Source organism: Macrosteles quadrilineatus, unplaced genomic scaffold (genome assembly GCF_028750875.1).
Source record: "Macrosteles quadrilineatus isolate MER2022 unplaced genomic scaffold, UCM_ALF_1.0 Scaffold_7__1_contigs__length_78375512, whole genome shotgun sequence".
Taxonomy (NCBI): domain Eukaryota; kingdom Metazoa; phylum Arthropoda; class Insecta; order Hemiptera; family Cicadellidae; genus Macrosteles; species Macrosteles quadrilineatus.
Window position 1 is genome coordinate 42,791,570 of NW_026542600.1, and position 22,230 is coordinate 42,813,799.

A 22,230-nucleotide genomic window follows, 5' to 3' on the forward strand; every position below is an offset into this window, starting at 1 on the left:
TTCAACATTTTTGGACAATTTGGATTTGTGAGGATAAGTTGTAAAACTTATAGGCGATTCTACTCCGAGAGTCCCTTCTTCTGATCTAATATTTTGGAATGTTTTATTTATCTTAATTAAAAGAAAATCGCATAAGTAATGGGTATAAAAAGTATATCTTTATTGACTGATAGTACTAAGAATCAATATTAATGCACATTAAAATATGTTTAAACTATTGGGATCACACAGTAAATCGCTCATGTTATGAATGGTAAAAATAAATAAACAAGGGAGAATTCTTTTTACTGCTTTCAAGTCCTCAAAATGACAACAAGAACGAGAACTTCTCTTGCATTCCTTAACTGTGTGAGGGAATTAAGGTTAAGCTATCAATAAATCAGCAATAATGCACAGAACATTGAAACAGCGCAATAGTGATCTTAGGAGCCTAATAGAAGGGGTTAACCAGTAGACTAAGCTTGTCGCTTTGGAATTTCTGAATTGGATTTGGCAAAGTATCAAGGCAAGCCCCTCCTACGCCATCTTTCACACTAGAATATTTTGTACGACTATTTTTACACAGCCACATGATGTCCTGTGATCGTATAATTTGGCACAATACACCTCTATCTCCACTTCATTTCAAAAACATGCTCCTTAGAAAACAGCATTGCAATTTATGAAAACTAAGGTAGGCCTAATTATGAGGACGGTTTTTGCATATAGCTCCGTAGTTTGCGGGTACGACAAATATGAGCCCCAAGAAACATTTCTGATGCTGACATTCATCGCCAGATGACTGAAGTCTATGACCCTTATGCAATGATAAAGGGGAAATTGCAGAAATGGGTTAGGGAGTTTAAAAATGGCTGTGAAAATGTTCATTTCGGAAGGAATTGTGTTTTTGGTGGGTACCTAGACTTCTCACAGAAGACCACAAAGGAAAAAGGTTTTTACACCCATTTTTATACTCCACAACTTGTTTTCACCCTTTACTCTCACTCATTGCATTAAGACCATAACCTTCAGTCATTTGGCGATGAATGTCAGCATCGGATGTGTTTCTTGTAATAAATAATTAATGCTGTCACAAAATTTCATTTACATTTTATGATTGTACAGTAACCTTTTTACCCATATAAAATAGTGTTTGCTTTATGTTACAGATAAATAGATCAAGAGTTAACATGATTACTGATGATTTTGGATGGTGAAGAAAAAAATTTACCATATTTTTATGTACCAGCTGTAGTAAGTTTTGTACAAAGAGAACATAATTAAATGAACATCTCATGGAGTGTTCTCCTATTTAAGTTCTATATTTTTTAGTTTTTAATGACGATTTTCAGGTACATAAAATAAGTTATGTATACAATAAGTTTTTTTTCTCAGTAAATCGGGTTTTAGAAGTTAAAGTTAAACGTATATGAAAGAAAACACAATTTCGTTTATATATGTCAGACAGTTCATATCAAGGGTAGCAGTTATCAGTTATCACTGCCATTGAGTTTTGTCAATTATTCATAATTATCCAGAAACTTCTTTTAAAAACTGTATTCAATATCATCAATGAAGGACAGCAATTTATTTATTGTGTAACATTTTATATTTTATGATCATATTATTATTATTCCTCAAATCATAATGATTGAACTTGGGGAAAGTTCAAGATAGGGGATTAGAACGTTTTAGGACCCAAGCTGGCAATTCACTTTGGCTGAGTATTACATTTTTGGATCAATTCGAGAGTTCAAACAACTTAAGAGTCAAGACATGTATTTATAGTTATAACTTATAAATCTTGGTCACTTAACAAACGAGCAAATAATACAACCCTCTAGAGCAACTATATTTGTATACGTATGATGAAAACCATTAACCATTTTTCAAGATTGATGCCTACGTACGAGTTGCAGGGCTTTGGTTTGAATGGCATGTGCTTTTTATAAAACAATCTACAGGGTGTCCCGTAACTCTCTGGACATATATGTATAAAGTGTTATTGCTTAGGTCAAGACAAACATATTTCACCATAGGAACATGGGTCTGTGGTACCTAGTTTTTCGACTGTCTGTATTTATGTGTTTTTTACAAAAACATTAATAACTCCTAAATGGTTTGAGATACCGCGTTGCGATTTTGCAAAAATGTTTATCTTATTTAGAGTTATCTTTGTCTAAAATTATACTGAAAAATAATCAACCATTTCAAAATGGTAGCCATTTAAAATATTTGTTGCCAAATTTCATGAAAACCGTTAACATAACGAAAAGATTGCAAACTACAAAAAATTTAGTAAATTTTATGTAGTTTTCAATGATGCCTTATTTGTTAAGAATGGATAAATAACAACAGAGAAATGTCTTCTTTTCCAAATGCATGACCACTTTTCTCCATTTAAACAATGCTAATACCATAGATAAAACATACTCCCTTAGTAGATTTCTCATCCTTATGGAACAGCTGAAGACAATTTTATTGTTAGTTCTGTACGGTTTTCTGTAGGGGTCGTGTTTTGTTTACAATTTGTTTCCCGTTATTACAGCCATTTAAAACCTCGTTTAACCAAATAATACGATCTAATCATAAACAATAACCTGTCCCCTAGTTATTTAGTTATTTTTAAGATAACCAAACAGTAAAGCACAAATCAAGAAATTAACCCTAAAATAATAGAAACAAAGTTTCGTCGACACTAGCGCCCATGTGTCACGTACATGAACTAGACACGAAAAACGTGCTTCAAAATGTACAATGGGATGAGAAGTCTACTTGTGTTGGTTAGTCTATGCTAATACTCCTTTTACATTGTTTAGCATTGTTTAAATGGAGAAAAGTGGTCATGCATTTGTAAAAGTAGACATTTCTCTCTTATTATTTATCCATTCTTAACAAATAAGTTATCATTGAAAACTACATAAAATGTACTAACTTATTTGTGTAATGCCATTTTTTAGTTAAGTTAACGGTTTTTGTGAAATTTGGCATCAAATATTTTAAATGGCTGCCATTTGAAACGGTTAATTATTTTTTAGTATAATTTTAGACAAAGATAAGTCCTAATAAGATAACATTTTTTGCAATATCTCAACGCGGTATCTCAAACGGTTTAGGAGTTATTAATGTTTTTGTAAAAAACACATAAATACAGACAGTCGGACAACTAGGCACCACAGACCCATGTTCCTATGGTGAAATATGTTTGTCTTGACCTAAGCAATAATGCTATATATACAAATGTCCAGAGAGTTACAGGATACCATGTATATTTAATGGTACAGTGTGTTGGGAGTTTTAAGAACTTTATCACCATTATCCAAAGCAGTGTTTCTATTACTGTGGTTGTAAGTAAACTCTCCCTCTCTTTTTTCCTAATCTCTGTGTCTATTGCTGCCATCTCAGTATTGAAGAAGCTACATTCAAACAAAACATAGCCTGCTTCAGCTGCTGCTTTTGAAACAGCCAAACCACTAAGTACTGTGTTATTTAAAAATATATGTTTCTGACAATATATTTTTTTATTTGAGGCATCCATACTAATTCGTCTCCACCATTGGGAAAATTGTTGTAGCTTACTCCCTGGTTCCTTATCTCTAGTTCAAGTTCAGCTTGAATTAGAACAATTAAAAAAATAACCACTACAAAGATTCTATAGTTTATTTTCATGATGAAGAGTTTTATTAATTAATATTTTTTATTAAATGCCACATAATTAAAGTTTTGTGGTGTTCTTTATACCAAATATATCAATTTATATCTAATCAAGTGTTTTTTATTAAATCTCAAATAAATATAACTTTATTGGCAGTTTTAAGATGAAAAGTATGAATGAAAAGGTATACATTAATAGTTAATTTGTTAAATATTGCCCATCTCCTTAAAACCATAAAATCATTTAAACTAAGTAAAACAGAAACAGTGAATTATAGCATCTATTAAACTACTTCCTCATTGTTTGACATGGTTTATGGTCAACATAACTGTTAACGACTAGACTTGGCATCATAAAAGTTAGTTGAAGTTGGCTCACTTAACATCCTAAACATTGTATTGAACAATAATATCTGTTGTGCCTCAGGTCATTGACTGAAAGTTGATTTGGCTCCAAGGAACTTCAAAAAACTACCTCTTAAAAGCTTGAAATACTTAACTTTTAAAAAATTTTACCATACAGTACCGGATCTTGTCAAGGATAATACCTACTGTACCTAGTAAAAATTATAAAACTGTGTCATCTCTTAAGACAATGATTTTTTTTTGTAGAAAAGTGCTAGGACCAATTTGAGAAAATTTTCAAGGAAATATTGAGAGAGATGAATAGGGAAAAGTGGAAGAAACATTCCTAAAATAGAACAGTAGAAACAGGACATTCCATCAGGCATGAATATTAAAGGATAATGACCTAAAAGATGGGAGTTTCAATCAATGCCCCTTGAACATATATGGAGTGCATGCATTTTCAGTAGTTATTTAAGTTTAGTAGTTTTATGATTTTCTTCAGTGAAACTTAATCTGCATAAAAAATTAAGCCCTAGAATATTCAGAACCCTTTGTGATCAGAAGGACTATTTTACGTAGTCTAAATCAGTTGGTTGCAGGGGTGCCCAGAGGGGGGTACAGTGGCGTACAAATTTTGGGGGGGGGAATTTTTGGGGGGATTTTGGGGGGATATATTTATGATAGCTGTCATAATGAATGTACAGGGTGTTTTTAAAAGAATGCCGGGATTTTAAATTGTCGTTGCTCGGGGACTATTCAAGATAATTTAACAATTTGAACGTTAAATTGAAGGGGAAAGAACAAAGTTTTCATCAATCTTATATGAGCGTAAAGCTGGCAAAGTCTGTACGATTAGGGCGATCGGCGGGTTTATCTGATGTCTTGACTGAATCCAGTTAGCACAAAGAATCTATCTTTTACAGATAACATCATAAAATGACCAATTTAGGTTTGTTTAACTGAAGAGTTCTTCGGGCAATCAATTTTTTCGGGCTTCTGATGCAGTTTTGTTGGATTTCTTCGACTATGTCATTGCTTGTTTTTAGCCGGCCAGGTGAATGTCTTTTCAAAACACTACAGTGCCACGAAACTAATTAAACCAGCTTCAAGTTTCTTTATCATTAAGTATATTTAAATTTAGTTTAATTTAGTAATGGATATAAACTCTGCGAACCACAGATTACAGCCTGTGCCTTCTGTTGCGCCATAAACGTCGTACCGGAGACTGGCGTCAGGCGTGTGAGTCGCAATAGCGGCCTACCACTACGCACCTGTTTTGCGCATGCCAAGGCTGAAGCCCTTGCTACACGGGAAACAAAACTTAATTGTTTTAGCTTCAATTTGAGGTATAAATCGTTTAGTTACCTTGAATAGTAAGTTACCCAAGTAATTATAATTTAAAATCCTGGCATTCTTTTAAAAACACCCTGTATAATTTTGTATAAGGAGCCCAAAAAAGTGCTTTTTACACGTTCGCTGCTACGGACGTTCCGGAACGTCAACGGTGCCACAGCGCCAGGAGCTAGGAACGTTCCGGAGCGTCACCGTTCATTGTTGTTTAACGTTTCCATGGATCAGCAAGCTCGTCCCAAGCGTCCTATATTTCTTTGCAGCTCGTGGGGACGTACTTTCATGACAATAAAAAATATAGTTTCCCAAAATCACCACCAGAGTTTTTTTGAACAGGGCTTTGTCCCACCTCTTTCCTGCAGGATAGCGACACTAGCGACTGCAACCTGGGTAGTGCTGCTATCTATCAGAATCGCTTAGTACTATGTCAAAAACCAGTTTTATTGCAGAACATTGCTATTCAGTGTAACACTACTGTTGTTTTTACTCTAATTCATTGTATCAGCGGCAATGTTACGCGGCGTCATCAGAATATGTTACAAACATTTAACACAAAACGATTACAGATAGGCCTATCAATTCACCCGTGTACATTGCCGCGGTCAGGACTGGAAGTAGCCTGAATCGGGTTATGACGGACCAACGTGGTTTCTGGATTGTGCTGACGATACAGATTCTGAATTGTAAATTGAAAAAGTTCCAATTCGTCCTTTAGTTAGATATAACTTTTTATGGTTAAATGATGTTTCCTATTAAACATTTCATTTTGATTGCCAGCAAATTTGTTTTTCTGTACCACAAGTTTACTAGTAAATACTTGAAATGTTTGTTTTATGTGGTAAAGCGAAATTGACAAGTAAATTGGTGGGGGGGGAGGTTTAAAGAGAGGGCAGCATAAAATGGGGGAACTGCTCCTCTGGCTTGGGGGGGGGGGATTGCGCCTCTGGCTTTGGGGGGGATGGGCACCTCTGGTTGGTTGACCAATTACATACATAAATACAGTCATCTTCTCCACATCCTATGAGTCAAGACGCTGGAATCGTCAATGTGTCCTATTTTCTTTATCAATCCATGGGTTTACAATAGGGGGTAGGGCAGTGGTTAGTAGGTTTGTAATTTCGAAATTCATCTAGGCTATAGTACTTGCCATGGTTTTTTGCACAAAAGCTCGGGTAATATTCACATCAGTTGTTGCCAACACGGAAACATTTGAATGATCAGAGGGTTGTCAGCAATGGCCATAAAATGTGTATTTTACACAAAATTTTATTTATTTTTATGTCTCTGGATGTTGTTTGATGTGTTTTGTGTTTTGACTGTTAAGTGACAAAGCCTAGTGAGCAATACTGAAACTAAAGTAATTGTACACTGGTGGAGAAAAGCTGCCATGATTTAAATAAAGGTACAAAGCCATGGTAAATAGCTGATACAAAATAAAAGGTGGCCAATGGTAGAGCGAGCGGCAGAGACAGCTGATGTTGTGAAAATTCTTAGCTGTTTACATCAACGACATGCCCAGTTTGGCTGTCAAACCGAGCACAAAGGGTTAGGTATTTTCACCAAGAGAGGCTAAAAGAAAACTCTCTAACCTGCCAGAGGTTGAGCGGATTCGGCAGGTAACTGCACCTCTTCCTGCATTCTTTGCATTCACAGTTATACAATACTCTTCCCCACTCAGCAAGTTCTTCTGGATGCCTTCAGTAATCTTACATGCTTCTGCCTACAGAAACCACACATATACATAGAATCATTGTTAAAACATCTGAATAGTTTACTGTGAACGGTGACTGTACAAGATTAAAATTAGTAATTACTTTCGACTTGCACGAATAGTACTTCTGACTCCTGCTACTTTAGAAATGTTTTCATCATGTTACAAAATTTGTTTAACTCAATGAAACCGTTAAAATGCTCTTGGTGTCTTTTAGATAGTATCTTTGATTAGCCAAACATATTACATCTTACATAGGTAACCCTGAAATTGATAGCATATTACTGTTATTATTGTTTTTAAAAGAGTGGCAAAGTAATTAATAAGTAACAGTATTGTTTTAGCTACGCTAATGTTTATTATTAATTTTTAATGAGGTGAAGGAATCCGATTTTAACTCAGTAATAAACAAATTTATACTGGGCATTGTAGATCACAAATTGAACATAGTGCATACAAAAGCCATGAGGATTGCCTTAGCCTCTTCACTATGGTTATAAAATGTTACTAGTACAGGTTGTATGGGTAATGTATAAAAATCAAATTCTCTTATAAAACAAAAACAATCCTTGGTTGATTAGAATTAGAATCAATGAAAGTTTTAGGCGCAAAGACTGCTCTTCATAAAAGTGTTTCAAGATTTGTCTAATGATTAAAGGCATGTGATAAAATAGTACATTATATATAAAACTTACACTTCCTGTAGCATACGCCTGGATTGGAATGGGAGAGTTTGGTATTTCCTTTCCACCATATTTCACGGTCAGTTTGTACCTTCCACAATCGTCTGGTACAAACGTAGCTTTGTAAGTTCCATCTGCATTCTCCGCAACCTTTACTTTCCTTGGATGGTTGTCGGGACCCTAGAATACAAGAATACGAGGTTTTACTAATAAACAGCTGACAAATAATCGGTCAACGAGTACTGTAACTAAAGCTTTAGGTTCTAATTAAGAGTAATTAAGGTATTAATAATATATAAGATATTTTCTTGAACCATGTTAGTGTTAGGGCGTTGCTCACAGCAATGATCTAGTAGTCAGTTTTAGTGCGAGCATCGCTGAGAGCAACTATTTGATTGGTCCAGTTTAGTTCAAAGTGACTATTATAAGTATAAATGACTATTTCTTACACTGCAAAACGAACTTGTATGATGACTTAACTACAATTAATAATAGTTACATTATTATTTAGTAGTAGTTATGTAACAAATGGAAAAAAATCTCTTATTTGAAAAGTAAGGAAAACACAACTTTTCCTGCCTTGCGATATTCTAGCTCTTTTCAGTATGGCGTCGGGTAAAGAGACATAACACTAAGAGGGTTGATTACTAAGCAAATAACTTCTTGAATGTTCATTATTTTTTCAATATAAATTAAATTATTACTTTATCATCTTCTTCATTAAAAGTGTGATTCAGCATGATTGTAGAATATGAGCCCTTATATATTCTATACATATATATTTCCCAACTTTATTGCAATATTTAGAACAGTTTTTACATTACAACTTAATACTTGTATAAAAAAAAAACTGTAAACTAAACCAGGCTTGCATCTTAAATATTTTTTGTACACTAGCTAAATCATTGGATTGTGCAAAAATAGCTATGTGAAGTTTAATTTGAAATCAGTTTCGAGTTAACGTTTAAGATTGTCTCAATCATGATGGTGTGTAGGAAGGGAGAGAGACAGAAAATTCCTCCCACTCCTCCCTACTCTGAATACATAAATTAAATGAGATGTATAATCATTTTTTTTATGACTAAAAATTAAATAAAGCGATGGTGGTGGGGGAAGGGTCTAAACTTGCATATTATGCTTGCCACTCTAAATGATTCAATCTACACTTAATTTGTGAAACTTTGTGATTAAAATTCAAGTTTTAACAACTAAAATAGCAACTGTATTGTTGAACTGACCATAACTCTGACTTCTAGATCGCCGTAGCCAGCTTGTGTGGGGTCTATGATGATGTCAGTTGGAATGGAGGCTGGGATGCCTTTGTCAGATAGGGCTGGACCGGATACCTTCACCTTCTTGGGTTCACACTTCGGCTTCACCTTCATTTGGAATGGGCTGCACAATGAAAGACCTTGTTAAATGATGTTTTGAGTTTTACATGCAATAAACAAAATGTATGGTTGAAATTCAAAATCAAAACTTTTAAAAGAATTGAGGTATAAGGCGCGTAAAGTGTGCAGATTGTGTGTTTAAAAACATATTTGGTCTGTATTCATTGCAAAGACAGGAAATAAATCTAGACGAAAATTACCTTTTCATTAGGGATATAGGTGAAAGTTTTTTAACATTCAATAATTGTAAAAGAAGGTACTTTATAAATGGATGGCAAGAAATTTGTGTTTGTGAAAAAAGAATTTGCAAAAATAGTTATAACTAATAAATCAAGAGGTGAGATTTGACTCAGGTGGTGCTTTTAAGGATCATAGTTTAATTAAAGTTGATTGCTAGTTTTAATATTGAGATATTTTAATATTTCATGGAAGGTTAATAAAGTTTAGCATAACTCACACATAGGTGTTTCTTGTATCAGAAAACCTAAGTAATAGTAGAGCATAATGCTTTATAGTAGAGTGGGTCGGAGAAGAAATTTCTTTTTAATTTCAATCTGGTTGGTTGAAAATTTGTTTAAGCAACAGTACATTTGAATGTAGTTTAACTGCAATTGAGGTATTTATGTATTATTCATGAAAATTATACCTTGAATATTAATATAGTAAATAAAAAAATATATTTCAAAGACGTTTTTCAATTACTTTCAATAATGACAACTGTTCTTATGAAGATGATGAGGTATATATAGTAATTATTAAAAAAATAAGAGGATAAGTTTGCCCTTTTTTACACTTTACGCTCATTTATGCATAAATAGATACCAATAATATTAAGACAGTCTTGTTCTTACCAATACTTTCAGCTCCTCTCTATGAGTTTGTCAGTACTAAAAGTTTTAGGTTTTTTCTAAACAATATAATCCAACAAAATAGCTCTCTCGCTGTGGTATTTAAAATTACAGAAAAAGATGATTGCCTTCAATTGAAAAATTAACTGAACATATAATTTAACGTTTTCAACATAAAATCGTCAATAGTGGACTTCTAGAAACATTCCCTCACATATCTACTTTTTAAGGAGGTGTATTAACTTGCTTTTAGGCATGAAATTAAAAAAAAAAAACTATCCTTGAAAATATATTTGGATACAGTTATCATATACTTACCTCTGGGGGATTTCTTTGTCGTTGTGTTTGACGTGTGCCTTGACTACAGTACCCTCTGCAGGAGGAGTGTAGCTGACATTGTAGGTTCCATCTCCATTATCTACCACATCAGGAAGGGGTGCTGAAACAAGAAGTCATAGAGTTTTAGTCAGGTTCAGGAGTCTGAAATCCTTCAGTAACTGTTCAGATATGGTTTCCTGTTTTCGACGCTACAAACAAAAACAAAAGCCCTCACTATGTATTTTTTATGCAATTTGTAACTTCTTAACATTGGTGAATGGCGATCAAATCCATGAAATAACACTATTTTTCCAATAGTTTTCCAAAATTATTAGTTTTTGTACATTCTTCCCAGTGAAATAGACCTAAACAATTATATAAATTCTACTTTAAGTGGCCTGTTTCTGTATATTTTATTGTGACTATAGAGCTGAGCTGGTTTACTGACCTCGTCCTCTGTCAGACTTCAGTTGTACTTGGACAGGGCCTTTGCCTGCCTTGGTGGTGTCCACCTTGAAGGTTGTTGGTACGTTCTCACGGACACTCTCAGGATCAATACCTGGGCCATACACCTGCACTTTTGAAGGATCCAGAGGAGCATCCACCATAACCTGTGAAAGTATAAATAATATAATATAAATCTTAATGTTGTCTTAAACATGAAATAATAGTTTTAAAGGGAACCATTAACTTTCCTCTTAGGTGTGAGGTAGTCTAGTACTGAATACTCTGCTGCTTGGCGCCCACAGGAATTTTATTTTGAGGAAGGGGGCAAAGTATTATCTTTGACTATTAATACAACTAGACATCCCATCCCCATGTTAAATTCGTAGCCAGATTGTTGATCAAAATTGTCGTAGTTGATGTGAGCCAACGACATATTGGGCTGATCTAAATTACTAAATTCTGTCAAATACACAAACTTTTTTACAAAGTCAAACTTAGGAAAGACTTATGATGAGCTATAGCAGCTGTTATGACCCATCAACATGGTCAGCAAAAAAAAAGTTATAAAATAGAATGTTAGACACTGTCAAATTCTGTGACAGGCTCACACAATTACGTTCTTTTTTAATAACAAATTATCAACAGTTGGTCCTTGTCATTGAGTCTACACCTGTACTCAATCCATATACATGGGATGTATACTTCAGTATCCAATAGTCATTGGTATTATTTCGTCCTGGTGGTAAGATAAAAAAGCTCTCCTCCACAAAAAAGGTTATATAAAATTGTTTAAACATGATCGTTGGCCGTCTAAAAGCTAGGATCATCTTTGAAAAACATTTAAAACATACCTTTATGTTGTCTGTTAAAAATCTTACAGAGTATAGAGAATTAAAAATTTAGTTTTTCTCAGTGGTACCATACCCCTCACTGTAAGTCCCTTATCCACTGACTATATCAAAATCAGTAACGGTAAGATTTATTTTTATAATTTCATTCATTTTCATGCATGTGCTTAGTGCAACATTTTTATTCACTGAAAAATATAAACTGTGAAAAATAGATGTTATCAGATATTTGGTTTTCAACCCCCAATTGTTGAAGTTGTAATCTTTAGTTTCATTTCTATCCAAGTTTGGTATGTCTTAACCAAGCAACCTTTCTAGAACTCTTGGAAATTAAATTATTACCAAAATGCAATAGTAAGTGTTATACAATTGTTTTTCATCAATAAGTTCTGCCAAATGTAGAATGGTTATAGGAAATGATACTTGAGCGATTTGATGGTAAAATTGTGTAATACACTATTAAAAAAAAGGACTCAGTGATATTTGTAAACCACCAAAACAAAAATAAAACATAGACTCTAGCATAAAAGGAAACTGAAGATCTGTTTTAAGCATCTGATATGGTTGTTGGATTAAAAACCGACGATTGAATTGGACTGGATATAATATAAGGAGAGAAGAAGAAGCTATGATAAAACAAATGTGGAAGGAACCCCCTGGAAATTAGTGGAAAAATTAATTGGCCAAAGATTTTTGAAAACCGATGAAGAAGACACAGAGGGTAAAAAAGAATCCATTGTAGAAAGGAAGGCCATATACTTTCTTGAGTATAAATGACCAAGGCTGTAAAAGTAAGAAGTAATACCATAACTTTACTTTCAAGACTTTGCAGACAACACTTAAATTGACTCTAAATCAACACTTTAAAAATCTTCAAATTCAAAAATACAAACCTTGAAAGGAGAGCCTGGTATGTGTTGTTCCGAAAACTTGATGCTGACATCGTATTCACCCGGTTCTGTGGGTAGATACTCGACAGAACATGATCCATCTCTGTTGTCTTTGCAAGTCATTTTGGCTTCTGAAGGACCCTCTATTGCTAATCCTAGTCCACCAGTACCAGCACCTGAATAAAATATAAAATCATCTAGTAATCATTGGCCCTAGATATACTCAGTGACCCAAACAAGGTGTGCAGTTTGAGGCAAATATGAAGGAGGATAGATTGTTTTACAAGTTTCTGGAATCTTTATAAATATGTTAAGTCTTGTCTGACATAAACTTTATTGAATTATTTGAAATTTTATTGTATGACACAAGGTTGTATTAGGAGATAAAATTTATTAACTCAGATAAGAAGCTTTACTTGATGGAAGGTAAATAAATCAAATGTTTTGGGGACATACACACTTATTAAGTAAAACAACATACAACCATTATGCTTGAAAAACTCTCTCTTCCCTAGTTGAAAATGCTGTCAGTGACATCGAAATATTCTAATGTTTTGTGTATAAAGTGTAAAGTTTTTTGTTTCTTGAGCCAGTTTGGACTCTTTCCCATTCAGGTTAGCTTGTCATCCTCACAAAGAAATCCTAAAAGCTAGGAAGAAATCCTTGTCTCTATGTTACATCCTTCCTAAAAACAATATACATTATTTATGTAAAAAACAAACTATTTGTTAAGTTGCATAAAATTAAGTTTGAAATTTTGGAGTTGTGGTTTTCTTTATAGTTTTAGCCTAAAATGGTTGTTTTATAGTTTTAATAATATGTTCTATTAGGAAAATATGAAAAAAAGTCTGCCAAAATAGTAGACAGTTCTATGAATCATTTCTGTGGAGTCGAATTAAATGAGGGGTCAAATGTTTGAAAAGGAAAGCTCAGTTTTCACTCATTAATTACGTAATCCAACAAGTTTATAATAATTTAAAAATAACATTATTTTACTAGATGGAAAAAACATATTCTACTACGTAACGGTGTCCAAAGGCTATTATAGTATTACCAAGACTAGTAAGGACTAAACATTTAATTATAAAAGATTGCATACCTTTGGTTTCAACAGTGAAGGCATTTCTTTTGTCGATGACGCCCTGCTCCAGGCCAGGACCGTAGGCGCGGCACTTTGATGGGTCACAACCTCGTCTAACGTTTACCTTGAACGGAGAGCCAGGAATGGGAAGACCGTCATACAAGATGTCAATGGTATGTTGACCTAGAGGAAACAAAAGGTCAAGTTTTAGCGCCAGAATTGGCTTAACATTAAATGTATTTCTATTTATAGATATTAAATTTCCAATATGTCTTAAGTAAATGCTGTAAATCTAAAAAAAGAACTGTCCTGCTATCACAAAAATAAAATAATGGTTGGAAAACTACTTAAAATTGGAAACAAAAAACTGACGGTCAGAGAGAAAAACTAACAGTGTGACAGAAATTAAGAAAATACTGGTTTTTGGCTTTCTTCACATATAAAACATAACAAAGATTTTTAGGAGATGTACCAAAACGTAATCACTGGTTAAAACAATACATAAACACCATGAGTGTTTAGGAACAAAAAATTGCTAATGTTATTGTTTTTTCAAGGAGTATTGTACACATTGCCCATCAGTTATTTTATTAGTGAAACTTAAGTTTTATGTGCCCTGCATCACTGTATCCGTGTATCAACATAAAAATCTAGCATCACCAACAGCAATCCTTTTAAAAATAATTTCCATTATTGTGGCTTAGCCACATACGATTATACAGGGTGGCGCAAAAAGGATGGTCGGTTTTGAAATGAATATAACGCAAATGATTTTACACATGAATTTTACTGACTTACGTTTCTGGATACTTTTAAATGCCCCATTACACAAAATAACTTTGTAAGTTACAAATTTGCTAGTAGGCTATGTCAATTAAACCATAAAAATGTAAAAATAAAAAAAACCATAAAAAGAATGTAGCGGACTTTGAAGCACTCACGCTCTTACGGTCTCTGTGTTTTTTGGAGTAACTGCCGTTCGTGATGGGAGTCCAGTAGATTTACCACTCATGACAGACCCTGTTGTCCGTAATGCAGTCAACCAATGTGATATTGATCTGCGATCAGGAACCAGTTCATTATGGGCTAGGCCTACACCAAAATGTCGTTGAAACATGTACCGTTACACCGTAATAAAAGATTAACTGTTTCCACAGCAAAAACGTGGTGCTCGACCGTCCACTGCGCCATCTCGCGGCAAATTGGATACTATGGTTGTCTTACAGACGGCCGGCAGTGGACCCGACCCTCCACCAGCTACTAGTACTACGCAGTTAAAATCTGACGATCCTTTTAGCGCCATCTAGTATAAGTGGTAATTTTATCCATTTAGAAACAAAATTAACAGAAAACTGACAAACAATAAAACAAAAACCGAACCAATGAAAATTGCAACAAACAAAATCACTAAACTGAATCAAATTGCAAGGACGTTTAACAGAATGTTGCATCTTTCATGTCACATCAATTACCTCAGTTATACAAACTGAGAAGATTAAATTTTAAACTGTGGCAAACTATGCGAGTTGCTCACTCAACTTTATTATTTTTCAATACAATATTGGCTATAGTTGGTCCATATAGACAGGATGTCTACTTCAATTTCAAAAGGTCAATGGTGGAGGAGCCAGCAATCTAACCTTCTTCGAATGGTGTGTAGCTGATGCGGTAGGTCCCGTCGGCTAGCGGAGTTATGTGGTTCTCAGTACAGTTCCCAGAGGGATTGGTGATGGTGCAGGTCACCTTCCCATCATCTCCAGCGCTCACCGCTCGTGAGTCCACAACAAAGTCCGTTGGAGAGTCAACGTAAACTCCTTTGTTGCAAAAACAAAATTTTTACTTACTAGATTTCAAACAGAATTCACATGGCTGAGAGTAAAAAAAATAAGCATCAAGTAATAACAACGATCTATAAAGACAGAAAGAGGCAAGTGCAATTTCTGGATGGGACACAGAATGATCTATAGCATTTCTGCAATCTTTTTGAGCAAGGAAAATCCCGGACAAAACATATTAGCAAAATGCAACTGCGAGGGGTGCTCAGAAACAAAACGTTAGATGTGGACTTTGGTTGTGCCTTTTGTTATCAAGGACTTAATATTTTGTTAGAAATGTAGTGTTTACAGTAACTGTGGTACGCAACCTTTTAGCTTCACTTCGTAATGTATAATTACGATTTATGTATATCTTAGCCAGATTGAACAGTCAACCATAATAATTTGGCTGATATTGTTTGACTAAAAAGTGGTGGTATTACTTCCATATCCACCACACTCCCTTAATATTCTACCACCTATCTCCAATGTAAGGAACATGTTTTATGGACAGTTTCTCTACCAAGACCCTAATTGATTTTTTACACAATGCCAGAAAAACAATTACTACGAGTTTAAGATTACATCACTTCCACCAAATTAATTTCAACACATTGAAATACACAGTTTCCTAGCATAAAAACTAATCCAAAAATAGTTTTCCTATGCTTTTACATGTTTATATAGATTTTTATTACAATTTATCCCATTATATTCATTAACAAGAGCAATAACATACATAACCAAAACCAATGTTAAAATAAAAAGCATATACATTCAAAAAACTTCCAAAAACTCCTAAATATCACAGTACAAACAAAGCCTCATGTTTAGTCTCGTATCTGTTAGTTAACTCAAAACAGATAAGAACCATTTACTAAAACTTTAATAGCATTCTCTATCTTACCTTTCTAAAAACTAGATGTTAGACAGGTGAACATCACACTAGTTGAATCACACTATTTGTTAATGATAAACTCAGTTAAAATACTTGGTGTTAAATAAGTTAAATAATCCTGGGATTATGGGCCGATTTCTGGTTAATATATTGACTTGTATTTCAAATAGGTCCATTAGGAAAATGCATATGTGATTTAGTTGTCCAACATAAATAACATTTTTATTATTTAAACTGTTGGGCTGGTTTCAAAGCCTATTCTAATATTATTTAGTTTTAATTGTTTTATCCAAACTTTAAAATCTGGGAGTTTTGACATGTGTTATTTTTCCTATAGAGACGCACATACATATGTCAAACCATCAATAGACCCTAAACGATCATGTGCTGTGCCTTTGGAAGTTTTATCGTAATACTCGGATAAAAGCTGTTTCCATACAGGGAAATTAGCTAAATCTCAATACTAAAAATAATCTTTTAAAACATATTTAAATAAAATGCCACTATTATAAAGCTGGAAAAAAGATTACTCGTGTGTAAATTTAGGGTATATAACATGCATAGCTCTAACTCTGTGTAAAATATTTTTCAGATGTCAAAAACAATTTAATTTCTTGTTTCATCAGTTGTTCTGAAACCCCAATTGTCAAAGTTGATCAACACTACTTTATCACAACATGTAAGTTTTTGGTAAAATTCCATTCAAACACTGTCTATTCATGTCTATCTAAGTCTCTATTCAAGTTTAGGCACTGACAAAATTATTAAACTGTATTTTAGAATATTTATATTTTACTAATATAAATTTTGCTAACTAATTTTTATAATTTTAAATCCATTTTATAACTGAAAAACAATTATATTAAATTACAGTTCCAGTGCAGCATTCATTTTTAAGAGGAGTAAAGGTAAAAATGTTTATATTTTACATTTTCAACAATATTTTTATCTAAAGAAGGTCAACTAAGTTCTACTAAATGTACATACGTTTTACTTTGACAGTAGTACATTTAAAAACAAATATTTAGATGGCCAATTAAGTATAACATTTAACACCATAACTTAAGGTATGTTTCCTTTATTCATACAAATCCCTCATTGGATTTAGTAGGGATATTTATTGGATTTATTTATTACAATACATGTGCTGTGAATTTAGTTTAGATGGAAACGGTATGGTACATGTAATATTATGGAGTATAGCAGTGAAAGTTGTAGTTAGTACATATTTCATGACATTTTGAGGGACTTCTTCAAATGGAAACATACCTTATAAATTAAACCATTTTTCAGATTCACTTTATGTATTCAGTGGGTGGTTACACAGTATTCAAAATATTTGAATGTGAGTTCTATGTGTAATAATTCTGATAAACTAATTGAATTTGAGATTTCAGTTCAATATTATTGTATAGCTTGTTTTAATAGATATCACAAAACCTATATTGAAAGTGAATGTGAAAAAAAGTACAGCAGTTGATAACTGAATGGTTATATAACTAAATACATATTAATTATATATATATTAAATATATATATATTAAATCACAAGCAAACAAAAATTAAACATTGAAAACATATGTTACACAAAACTAACAAAATACAATATTAGTTTACATTGTAAAATAAACAACATTCTCATTACCATCCAACAGTCCAATAGGGAAAACACGGCAAAAATAAAACAAACAAAGAGCACACATCCATGCGGGCATACCGTGCGGTTGAATCCCGTTGCCGGAGGCTTTGATGCAGGTGATATCAGCCTCAGGTAAGATGATGGCTTGGAACGGAGATCCAGGAATGTGACGGTCGTTGAAGGTTATGTTGACTGTGTAGTCTCCTATTTCTGTAGGTAAGTAGGCTACTGAGCAAGTCCCATCTCCGTTGTCTCGACAGTTGATGGCCGCCTCACAAGGACCCTCTACAGTGACACCCAGGCTACCCTGACCAGCGCCTCGGGTGTCGATGATGAAGTCTGCGGGACGCCCCACGATACCTCGCACCAGCCCGGGGCCACTGGCTCTCACACGGTTGGCGTCGCTCCCGTGCAGACAAGTGACACGGTACGGAGTCGGGGTGATGGGCTCCCCTCCGAAGGAAATACTCAACAAATACTCTCCCAACTCTGTTGGGGTGAAGTTGACCAAGAACCCTTCGTGAGTAGGGATGACGTGAGCTTTTACCTTAGCGCCGGAAGGACTGGTGATGGAGACAGCGAACTCAGCACGATCGGCTCCCTCGGTGATCACTCGGAACTGCTGTAAACTGTTCACCGGGGCCGCTGTGTACGCCCAACAATCATTCAACCTCACATCAAACTACGTCAACATAACACAACTCAATGTTCTGTGAAAACAATTTGTTGCTTTTATTGTGGATTTGATGATCATTCTGATGTTTTGAAAGCCTGTGAACTCATTGGAATTCTGGGTGATTTCACTATTGAAGTATGAAATTAAAAAAACCATAAACCTTACTTCTGTTAACTCTACCAAAATAATTTACTAGGTTTATTAATTTTAAAAATAATTATTGAAAATAAAATCAAAAGACAATCTTTCACGCCACACTACACTGTTTTAACAAACTTAATTCCCACCCAAGGATTTAGTAAAAAAAAACAGTTGTTTGCCGCCAGCTTAATCATATAGGATTTCATTACGTACAACTGTACTGTAATGAGTTTTTACCGGACACCAACCAGCTGATTTTTTTTGGCAATAAGTGGTTATAAACAAAAACATAACCTCTCTTAGAGGTTATGAGTAGTGATTGTTAGTCCTTTAGTCGGTGGGAATATATAAGGGTTTGTACAGATTTTTGATTGTTAAGTTAGCTTAGAGTAGTATGGCGTAAAATGTCGTACGTCACTCGTCCAAATTGTGTTTACCGGACTCGTATGGTAATCCCGCACTCTACTTTGTCTCGCACGGGAACAACCACACTCGTCCAGGAAACACCTATTTTCAGGACTAGTAAAGTAATATACTATTATATTGTTATTTGCATTTTATAAAATTAATAAAACTTAAAATTATTTTTAACCTCAAAGAAATTATTTTTTTTTGTACTTGAGCAATGTTTCAACATAACACTACAGTAGGTATATTACAAATACCCTTATGGTTGTATTTATTGAAATACAAAACAGTTTTTAAACTCCTTATGTAAAAAGCTAAATAGGACTTATTCACTGAATCATTAATCTTTATTTCAAAAAAAAAAAATCCAAAAATACAACTTACAACTAAACTTACTGGCTTTGTTTTAGCTTTGAGTGTGGAGTAAAAATAGCTTTTATTAAAATTATTGTAAGGATATGTTTGATGAGAATTGGCCTCTAAATTATGTTAATTAATTAGTATAATAAAATGTTGTTGTCAAAGCGGTCCGTTTGAGTAAAAATTGACAACAGCTAGCGGTTTTGAGCTGCAATAATTAGAGCAACTCTTCAGGCTGAATGCCAACTAATTGGCTAACATTCTGACCTGATGTGGTCAAATTATAGTAGCAAAAAAAATCTTTAATTTGTTTACACTATAACAGATTTTTTTGGCAGCAATACAGATAACTTAAACCTTTATAAGTTTATTCAGATAAATCATAGGCTAATTTGTCATGTAAGGATATTGTTATTTTGGAATTTTTAATAAATAGACTCTTACTTGGTTCAAGACCATCCACTTTGATTTTGGACAGGTCGATGTGAGGTTTGACGGGCACTCTGATGGGGGACTGGGGAACATTGATGCCCCCGTAGCTAGCAGTGATGGTGTGTACGCCAGTGGACGCAGGGCAGTACTCCACCACGAACGTTCCATCATCATTGTTGATCAAACGGAACGGAACTTCAGACTTGTCACTCGCTGTGATTGACACTTTCAAGTCACCTGGAACAATAAATAAAACTAGTCAGCATTACTCTACACTTAGTCAGGAACATACCATAGTATTGTACAGATACATCCTTTAAGCAATGACTTTCTCATTTCTAAACAGAACAATCTAGTTATGAAAAGGTAGACTCAAGAGGTGCCTTAACTGATCCAACTGTGTGAAAGTATTGGTTGTACTGCAGTACTTATTGATGTATTTAGTGTATGAAAGGCTATAAACTGCTAAGAAGGGCTCTATTTGAGTGGGAACCCAAAGAAAACTTCCATCTAGGATCATTATATTAAAATATTTGTACTAGACAGATGAACAACTAATTAATTACCTATCAACAAATATTTTATTTTTGTCAGTCAGTCAACCAAGAATGAGATACTAGTGTTCTATCCTTTAATCAATAAGTAATCTTTGAAAGAGGAGAGATGAGAAGTAAATGGATAAAGTTGGAAGAGGAGAAGGATTCATAGCTCCCAATAGTTTATAGCTCCACAAACTCAGTTCTTATTCACTAAACAGTAAATTTATTCATTAAGTGTCCCAGACTGGTTCATTAACTCAAAAACATAAAAATACCTCAGCTTTTTCTGTATTAACTAACATTTCAGAATTCACACCAACCTTGTCCGGCTTCTCGGCAATCAACATTGAAATGTGTTGGAGTTTTGGACTTAACTCCGTCCTCTATGCCTGGTCCAAATATCTCTACTCGGGATGGGTTGAGCGGTTGAGAGACAAAAACTCGGTAAGGGCTGCGATTTGTGGCTACGCCCCCATAGTTTACCTGTAAACATATATAAAATAATAAATTGTCAAAAGGGCTAAATCATATGTTCCATTATCTTGAGAGTGAAAAAAAAATCCTGTTTAGTTTTTTTTTGTCTTAGTGTCTACGCCAGGGTCATTTTCAAAGATGGATTTTCATGGAGATGGAAAATTTTAATGGAAAGAGGTCAACATAAACCCATCAAGTGTGTGTGGATAGCTCTGTACCTGACATACCTGTGATGGATAAACAACCACACTTGTACATCTAAATTAATTTGATCCAGATATTAATAACAATAACAAAATTAATATTTAATGCACCTGTGTAGTCTACTCATCATAAAAGTGAATATTTTCTACTACACTATTTTTATAGCTATTCGCACAAACAATTGGTAACTTATCATTACTACATTATTACTAGCATTACTACTACTACTAACTGTTAAAAAAACCTACAGATGCCCGGGACTGGATCAAGTAATAAGATACAATTTTTAGCAAGTGAATAAAATTTCTGAGTTTAAGTAGAACTGATCTTCTATACACTTGGAAACGGTTTACTTTTTTACACCTATGCTATTAGATGAGTAACATACCTGCACTGTGTGCCTAGATCCAAGTTTGGGAGTATATTGGCATTTGAATGTTCCATCTTTGTTGTCCTTGAGATTCATATCAACATTGTTGTGGTTTGAGTCCACCACCTGTAAAAAATGAAGAATATGTTTCTAGTATATTTTGAAAACCGATTTAAAAATTATAATTATAATAGCAGTATAATGAAAGTAAAAACCCCTTACTAGCCCTAACGAAAATACTTTTTCATGTATTCAAAGTCTTGATGTTCACGAAATGTGTTATAAGCAACATAAAATCTTACTGGAAAAAGCCAACAGTATTAGATCATATATTAATAAAACCTTATGTATTTACTGCCTGATAATGATGATAGCACATGGAAGATCTGAACCAACATAGAATTATGAGAGCTATATAAAAACCTAGACATGTCATAATAGTATAAATCAAAAGTAGAAGACTTAGGTAACTAGGCAATGTGGCAAGGGGGGAAGAAAATGTGATAGCGAAAACAGCGTAAGAAGTATTACAAGAAGGAAACATATACATTAATGATTTCCACTGGTTCTTTCAATGGACAAATAATAAGGAATTATAAAAGACGTCAGAAGAATAGGAGCAGAAGTTGACTGAATTCAAGATCAAAGGTGTTGTAAGGTGTTATTGGTGAGGTCAAAAGAAGTTTAGTTAGCTAAAAGGCAAGGCAAGGTAAGTAGGTGGAAATGA

General features: G+C 34.0%; 1 protein-coding gene across 3 annotated transcripts in view; it reads right to left on the reverse strand.

Annotated features, from left to right (window-relative positions):
- LOC128998701 (filamin-A) overlaps positions 1-22,230 on the reverse strand; it is a 184,286-nt gene that overhangs the window by 101,994 nt on the left and 60,062 nt on the right. For 2 of the 3 annotated variants that reach the window (XM_054424946.1, XM_054424945.1), the window contains 12 exons: positions 21,522-21,629; positions 20,776-20,938; positions 19,929-20,153; positions 17,978-18,544; positions 15,189-15,362; positions 13,567-13,731; positions 12,471-12,643; positions 10,731-10,893; positions 10,283-10,403; positions 8,964-9,120; positions 7,738-7,905; positions 6,921-7,051 (listed from right to left, as the gene is read on the reverse strand). In XM_054424946.1, coding sequence (XP_054280921.1) covers positions 6,921-7,051; positions 7,738-7,905; positions 8,964-9,120; positions 10,283-10,403; positions 10,731-10,893; positions 12,471-12,643; positions 13,567-13,731; positions 15,189-15,362; positions 17,978-18,544; positions 19,929-20,153; positions 20,776-20,938; positions 21,522-21,629 — 2,315 coding nt within the window. The remainder of the gene's footprint in view (positions 1-6,920; positions 7,052-7,737; positions 7,906-8,963; positions 9,121-10,282; positions 10,404-10,730; positions 10,894-12,470; positions 12,644-13,566; positions 13,732-15,188; positions 15,363-17,977; positions 18,545-19,928; positions 20,154-20,775; positions 20,939-21,521; positions 21,630-22,230) is intronic. The other variant, XM_054424947.1, reaches the window with a different exon arrangement.